Genomic DNA, 7,826 nt, shown 5'->3' with positions numbered 1-7,826 from the left:
TAAATAAATAAAGACATCTGTCTGAAATAAGGCAGCTTTAGTCAGAAATTCTAGGTCTACTGTGTCATCTTAAATTTTTAAGATTGTGTGTGTGTGTGTGTGTGTGTGTGTGTGTCTGAGTGCATGTATGTGCATCAAGTGTGCACAGGTGCCCACTGGGGCCCAAATAGGGCATGGGATTCCCCTGCATCTGGCTCTGAGACACAAGATATAGGTATTGGGAACTGAACTCAGTCTTCTGCAAGAGCAACAAGTGTCCTTAATGGCTGAGTCGTGTATCTAGCCCCCGACTGCATCATCTTACCAAAGTTTTCTTTGGTTGTTTTTGTTTGTTGAGACTTGACCTCACTATGGCTGGCCTCAAACTCACAGAGATTCACTTACCTCTACCTCCTGAGTGCTGGTATTAAAGGAGTGTGCTACTACACCATGCTAGAAAAGCTATTTTTTTTAAACTTTAAACTTCTACTTAAAGTATGGATATTACTATTTACCTTTCTGTGGATTATGAGGATTGAATGTAATAATATAAAATACCTTCTCTCGTTCAAGAAAAGCGAGCATCAGTAAAGTCAATGAACATGAGTTAATTTGGGCAAAACTAATTGTAGCTGACTTTACTAGTGTTGGTGAATTTGTGAGAAAAACTCAGGAAAAAGCAAATTGAAACCACATCAAGGCAGTCTTTAAGAATTAGAACTGATAGACTCAAAGATGAAAGAGGGAAGAGGAGAGGGTGAGGTGAGCATGAGGAAAGAGGAAGGGGGAAGAAGATAGGGGAGAAAACTTTTTAGAGATTGGACAAAACCAGTGGCTCAGAATTCATTATTTCAAATTCTTTTAAAATATATTAAAAATTTATTTTATTATGGTTGCTCCTGTTACCCCCTGAGCTTTGTAAAGGTATTATGTACATTTTGTTCACCACTCAATATCCAGAACTTTGTAGGATGCTTGGCACATAATAAATGCTTAACAAATATTTGTTGACAAAAAGAATAAGGAAAGACCGAAAGTAAATATCTTTATTATTTTTATGTTTATGAGTGAATTTCTTGCAAGTATATTACACCCACTTGTGCAATGTCCACTAAGGTCAGAAGAGGGCATGGAATCCCCTGGACCCAGAGTTACAGACAGTTGTTAACCGCCATGTGGGTGCTGGGAACTGAACTTGGGTCCTCTGCAAGAGCAGCCAGTGCTCTTAATGCTGAACAATATCTCCAGACAAATAAACAAACAACAATCCAAAGAGTCAGGCACAGCTGAAATAAAAGTACACAGAAATAAATGAGTATAAATTTTTGACTTTATAGTGTTTTGAGAAACCCGTAGGACATTCTATTTTTCATGATTAGTAAGATTCCGTATGTATAATTTTAGCTCTAAAAGGCGCTTGAACCTGGAGCTAGGGCACCGTGACTCATTAGCATACAAAGGAAAAGGGGTGGTCACGTGGGAGTAGCTGCCCAACCCAGGAAGTGATGAAAGTGGACGTAAGCGTCCTAACACAAAGCGACTGAAAATATGGAAAAGGTTGGTAATTCCTGGTCCGCGGGAGACCAACAACGTGGCTCTTCCTTTCCCAATCCACTAACAAGGTACAGATGGTATATCTATAGAGATATTTGATTAGAAAGCTTATAATGTCTTGGTGGTGGCTTTGGGAGTAGGGGCTTTAAGGGATTTCGGAGGAACAAAACAAGTTTGTAATGGAGTTTGAATGACTTCAATTTCAATCTTAGCTAATCCGGGATTAATCGATGTCTTTAATATCGTGATGATGAAACTAGCGTTTACCTCTGAGTTATAAATAAATAAGTTTGGGTAAAAATGCTTAGAAAACTGCTTGTGGTCAGGACTAAACCATTTAGTATTAGTTTGTTCTGATGAATAAGCTGTGAAAAGGGAGGGAACAGCATTGTAGGTAAATTATTTTTTGGCTCAACAAACACATTTAATCACTTCAGAATGGAGAAACTTGAGATTTTGCTGTTTTAAACAACAGATCCAAGCGGTTAGTGTTTGAGAAATGGTTGAGAATGTTCCAGAACTCTGAGTTTTCCAGCCACGGTGCAGTAGGCACCTGTAGCGTGCCTTGTCTCAAGATCCGCCCCCTTTTCCTATAGGCTACTTAGGACTTTGCCGTTTTTCATTGGTCGTTCAAGTTTTGGGCCCGCCTCCTGGAGCAAAGACATCCCTGTAATTGGGCCCTTTAATTTGAGTTTGTGCCAGGGCTGGTAATTGGGAAATTGGGATGTTTTCGTTTTCAGTATTCAGGTTAAAAAACCAAGTTCCTGTTTTTTGGTTTATCTTTGTTTTTTTCTCCAATTTAAGCCAAGTAAATAGCCTGTAAGTAATTAAAACGGATGGGCGGGATGTGTCGGAACTGAAGGAAGCTGGTGCTTAAAGTTGGAGCGTCGGGAAGATTTTTAACATAGGACAGAGCTACTTCCGGGAGACAATGGGAGGGTTGAAAATACTGCGATTTTGGAGGATTTCCTTTTCTTACTAAACATTTTATCCCGCAGCCAAACGGCCCTGGTGAAGGAGGAGCTAGTGACTCCGCTACTACCAAAGCATAATTCCAACTCCCCAATGAGCATGTCTGTGGTGAGTACCCTGGACGCCGCAGGGCGCTCGAGCGCCCGGGTTCGGACAGAGGAGGGGAAGCGCGGAGCTGGGCTGGGACACGTGAGCAAGTGGCGAATCAGGCTCTGGCCCGCCAGCTCCCGGGGCGGGGCGCTCGCACTCTGCCCTTCCCCAATGTAGTCCTTGAAAGATGCCGGGTGGGACGACTGCTAGTGGGAGGATGTGGTGTTTAGTTGTGTACGGCTTACAGTGTCCGCCTTTCTATTACTTGCCGCTTTAAAAATCAAAGTCACATTTGATCACCCAAAGAAACAACTGGCGATTCATTATTTTTGATCCAAGTAATAGGATTTTTCTGGGTTAAAAACCTGGGAGAGGGCGGGGGTAATCCTAGATCCTCTTGTGGTCAGGATTTCCACTTATATTTTGCAGTTCACTTACAAATACCAGTGAATATTTATGTAATGTGAGAAATTTTGCTAAATAAGACTGCTTAGATATTTTTTCAAGTAGTTCATTTTACATAGTCCCTGGCCTGTCTTTAAAAAGAAAAAATCGATTTTGAGCTTAATCATAACTTGAAAGGCAGCCCTTTCCTAGCTTATTTAATGACAGCAAAACCCCTCATACGTAGCCCTCTTACTGCCACCAGTTAAGGTTCTGACAACGTCCTTTTTAGGTGAGTGTTTTGTTAAATATCGAGTCTTTCTTGTGATTAGATTCCAAATTTATTGAAATGAAATTCACTTAATGGGAGATGAGTATATTCTAAATACATGCACCTAAAATAGTGACAAATTTTAAAAAATTGAAAATGTTTGCCCTCTAACCTTTAAAAATGTATGTAGAAGAATGTGCATTATGTGTGCAGCTTTACAGTGATGGACATAATCAGCTTCTCGAGTATTTTGTAGTTGTGGAAAATTGGTGGAATCATAATCTACCTTTCTGAAATATTTCTTGTAGGATTTCAAAACTTATGTAGATCAGGCATGTAGAGCTGCCGAGGAGTTTGTCAATATTTACTATGAGACAATGGACAAAAGAAGACATGTGAGTTTTATAGTCTCTGTTACTCTCTGCTTAAATATCGAGTGTGTGTGTGTGTGTGTGTGTGTGTATGTGTGTGTGTGTGTGTGTGTGTGTTTGTTTCTGAGCCATCCATTTATATGACATGCATAAGTGGTTTCTGTGGACAAGTTACTTACAGAACACCTGGTAAGGTATTAGTGTGGATGTAGGCCCTGGAATCATATTTAGATTTGCCCTTACTTGGTTTACTTGGTACCACCAGTTTAAGCAAATTCTCAACTTATCTTAACTCCACTTTACTTTTAGGTAGGAAAAACATTTGTTGACAGTGCTAGAAATCGAACTCAGGGCCTTGTATGTACTAGGCAAATACTCTGCCACTACGGTGTATTCCCAGATCAAGAATTATTTTAAATACTGCCTGTAACAAAGGGTCCCAGACCTTTTCTTAGTCTCATTAACTAATGTGGTTAAAGAAATAGTGCTAGTTTGGAATGGTCTACCATTACAAGACTGATTCCTGGTTTGCACCTTTTCTTTCATTTATTGAGATATTTTGATTAAGGTTCAGAACTATAACTGGCATTCACAAAGAGGATCCATGTAAATCTGGATACTTTTAGTTTTTAACAGATGAATTCTCATATCTTTTTTTTTTAAGAATTGCTGTCCTGCAGGCATACTCAGTCTCTTAGAAAGCAAAACTCTTTTTTAGAAAGAAGATAAAATATGTTACTACTGCTGATGTTTGATGACACAGGACTTAGGGCTAGGGAGGATGTAACAACAAATAATTATTGTGCCTTGTCTTGAATTTTGTTTGTCTTCATGCTTTCAAAAGTAAAGTAGCACAAAAATGCAACATAACCAGGGCTAGTGGTACATGCTTGTAATCCTAGCTTTCAGGAGGCTGAGACAGGATTCTGAGTTTGAAGCTAGCCTGAGATACAGGTAAAAAATAAAAAGAGGCAAAATAGTTCATTTCCAATGCCAAGGCACATGTAGTCGTTTTAATCCAAGTTAAATTTGAGAATAAAGCTAATGTGTCCCTTGACCCAAAAGAGTTAACTGTTGTTATTTCGTCTCATTTGGATCTTACCAAACTTATCACAGGCTCTACTTCAGGTGCTTATGAGTCCTTTGAAATTGATATGCCAATACTGAAAAAAGAAACGAATTATTCCCTACTGTATGAAAACAACAAATGATTCACATGCATTTAATCACTAGGATTATAGGGTATTAGGGCATAGCAGCCTAATTCTCAGAATTAAAAAAGAGAAACTAAAACTGGTTTGGGGCCACATGAACTTGGAATTCGTGATCATTTAATTCATTTTAAAATAGCAAAACTTTAAATATCTTACTATTTGAGGGATGCAAGGTTTCTCATTGTAGCTAAAGTAGAAATGTTAAAAAAAATCTATGCATGGCCAGGTTTATGGAGTGGAACAATAACTTAGTTAAGCAAGATTATAAGACAGATAAGCTCACATTGTTTTTGAGTAACAAGCAGGCAGAGGAAGAAGAGATGGAGGTAGAGCCACAAGAAATGTCCATATACTCTCTGTAATCTTTTAATTAACTTCTAGAAAAGATTTATCTTGAAAAACAAATCTCTTTGAAATGTTTTCCTTTGTTTTTAGGCAATTACGCGGCTGTATCTGGACAAGGCCAGTTTAATCTGGAATGGAAATGCTGTTACAGGGATGGAAGGCCTTAAGAAATTTTTTGACATGTTGCCATCTAGTGAGTTCCAGGTCAATATTTTAGATTGCCAGCCAGTTCATGGTAAGATCATGATCTTTCAAAACATTTCCTTAATTTTCTGTTAGTGAACACCGAGGTTTAGATGGGAAAGCAGCAAGTAACGTTTTATTTATACATTCGAGCAGGTTAAATGTCATAAAAAATTCATCTACACAATCACTCTTTGTTTTTTTTCTACCCCCCCCCTTGATTTTTTGAGGCAGGGTCTCGTAGTGTAACCTTTTGTGGCCTAAAACTCACTCTGTAAATCAGGCTGGCCTCAATCTCACAGAAATTCACTTGCTTCTGACTCCAGAGTGCTGGGATTAAAGGTTTATGCCACCACGCCTGGCCTAAACTTTTGGTTGTCTTTGAGAGGCTTCTCCAGAAAACCATGAATAGGTTTTTTGGGGGAGGGGTGAAGATTATGAGTTATTACAACTTGGATTAAAAAATGAAGTAAGTACGATTTTTGTTAATGAGAAGCAGAGTGCCTCTAGAGAAAATCTTTGCCTTATTGTGGATTAATGTGCTTTGTGAAAGAATGACTTGTGACCAGACAGAATTGGATTTGGAGTAGACTGTTGCAGTATTTAATATTTACCTCTAGATGGGGTCCTTAGCATCTTAAGTAGTTGTTTAGAATGATATTTCTTCTGTTAGAGTTCCTGAAGGATGACTTCACAAGCAAACTATGAATGGTCTGTTACAAATCTAATGACATACTAATACATATAGGAAACAAATGGTCATGTTAGATTTATAGTCTTTATTTTGAAGCTTTAGAATTCCTACAAATCTTTATGGACTGAAAAATCATTGTAATAATTTTGAAATGAGTATTTAATGTTTCACGTTGGGTGTATGTGCTCAAAGTAAAGAAAATTTATGAAAACTTGTAACATTAGGCTGTAAAGCCATACAAACCTGCAAATATACCGATTTAGAAATGTGAACTGACCTCTTTCCTTTGTTGTATGTGGAAAAAGAACAAGCCACCCAGGCCCAGACTACCATTCTTGTGGTGACCAGCGGAACTGTGAAGTTTGATGGAAACAAACAACATTTTTTCAACCAGAACTTCCTGCTGACTGCACAGAGCACTCCTAACAGCACCGTGTGGAAGATTGCAAGTGATTGTTTCCGTTTTCAAGATTGGGCTGGCCATTAAATGGGGGCAAAAGGCCATTCCATGGGTCCATTTGTTCCAGCAAAAGTTTATGTGAATTAATATATTTCATTATAAAAGTACTATAAGATATGTGCTAAATCTAAATTGAGTTCATATTTTTTTATTCCTAGCAGCACCTTTTCTAGCAGCTTCCAGTTTAGATTGTTGCCCTCAAGAGGTTTAAAGCGAGTTTTTTACATGCCTTATATATACATTCCACTGATGACATTCCTGGAATAATACTAAACATGATCTAGGTACTAACATACTCACTGTGAATCCAACCTGTTGTAAATATGGTATCCTTTTGTAATACTGTCTGTGGGATAATAGAGTGGGTTTTTGGTTATTAGAGTAATTTTTCTGTGAAGCACATGCCTATTTTCAGTTAACACTGGTAACATAGTTTTAATAAATAATAGCTTTTTGAAAAAAATAATGATCTTAAGTTTACATTACTGATTGAGTTATTTGAATTGCATATAAATAGATTCTTTTCATACTTTTTTTTTACATTGACATAATTCCTTTTGAAAAGTCTTAAGCACCTAAGTAGTTGAAAAATGTTATCAGTTGATACTTGAGTATTGGATGCATGTGGTGGCAGTTAGTAGCAAAACTTTAAAATGTTTTTCTTGGCCCAGGTCCATATATTTATGTAGTGAGAGTTAGTAGAACTAAAAGCTTGAATGGGAGAATGCAAGAGAAGAGATGTAGACATCCAGGGTGAAGCCAAAATAAGGGAAGTGACCCCAGTGACAAAATTTTGGTACTTGTTTCCTACCTCCTAAAAGTGTAACCTATTTCTAGGATTCAAATCAGAAAGTCTCTATACTTGCCAAGTGGTCAAGAGTGTCACTTTTGTTCTAAGACTTCAATTTAATATCTCACCTCCCATCATACTTGTCTCCAGTATTTATCTCAGTTTAGTCAAGAACTTATGGGAGTAACCTGCCAGCAATAAACCTAACTTTGTGACAGGATCTAATAGGAAAGTGGGAAGGTAAGCCATTGCTGGTGCTTTGTGATATCCATAACTTCTAAGTCTTCCCATAAATTTTAGGCTCAAAGGCTGTCAATCACCCACATAAATAATTTTCCTCTCTGTGTTTTGCACTGTCAACTGTTTGATCTATTTTAACTTGAAAGGTATTTAATTTAAGGATTTGGTCTTCTGTTTGGCATTGGGTAGATAAATCTTTATTAAAACACATTCTTATTATGTGGCTCACTCATTCTCATATTAGTCAGAAAATAAAGAAAAGATCTTCATGATAAACGT

General features: G+C 37.7%; 1 protein-coding gene across 1 annotated transcript; it reads left to right on the top strand.

The window, feature by feature from the left end:
- Positions 1-2,265: 2,265 nt before the first annotated feature.
- On the top strand, positions 2,266-6,859 carry Nxt2 (nuclear transport factor 2 like export factor 2). The gene is made up of 5 exons (XM_008852961.3): positions 2,266-2,352; positions 2,532-2,613; positions 3,559-3,645; positions 5,271-5,415; positions 6,363-6,859. Exons 2-5 carry the CDS (start codon positions 2,599-2,601, stop codon positions 6,542-6,544), a joined length of 429 nt encoding a protein of 142 aa, XP_008851183.1. The 5' UTR covers positions 2,266-2,352; positions 2,532-2,598; the 3' UTR covers positions 6,545-6,859.
- Positions 6,860-7,826: the final 967 nt, after the last annotated feature.

This window comes from Nannospalax galili, unplaced genomic scaffold (genome assembly GCF_000622305.1).
Source record: "Nannospalax galili isolate Female #2095 unplaced genomic scaffold, S.galili_v1.0 scaffold25, whole genome shotgun sequence".
In the NCBI taxonomy this organism is placed as follows: Eukaryota; Metazoa; Chordata; class Mammalia; order Rodentia; family Spalacidae; genus Nannospalax; species Nannospalax galili.
This window is presented reverse-complemented; position numbering and strand designations above follow the sequence as displayed.

What these genes read in the sequence shown, in the direction of transcription:
- Nxt2 (XM_008852961.3), top strand. An exon ending in CAATGGACAAAAGAAGACAT is followed by an intron (nt 3,646 to 5,270) that starts GTGAGTTTTATA and finishes CTTTGTTTTTAG; the next exon opens with GCAATTACGCGGCTGTATCT. An exon ending in AGATTGCCAGCCAGTTCATG is followed by an intron (nt 5,416 to 6,362) that starts GTAAGATCATGA and finishes ATGTGGAAAAAG; the next exon opens with AACAAGCCACCCAGGCCCAG.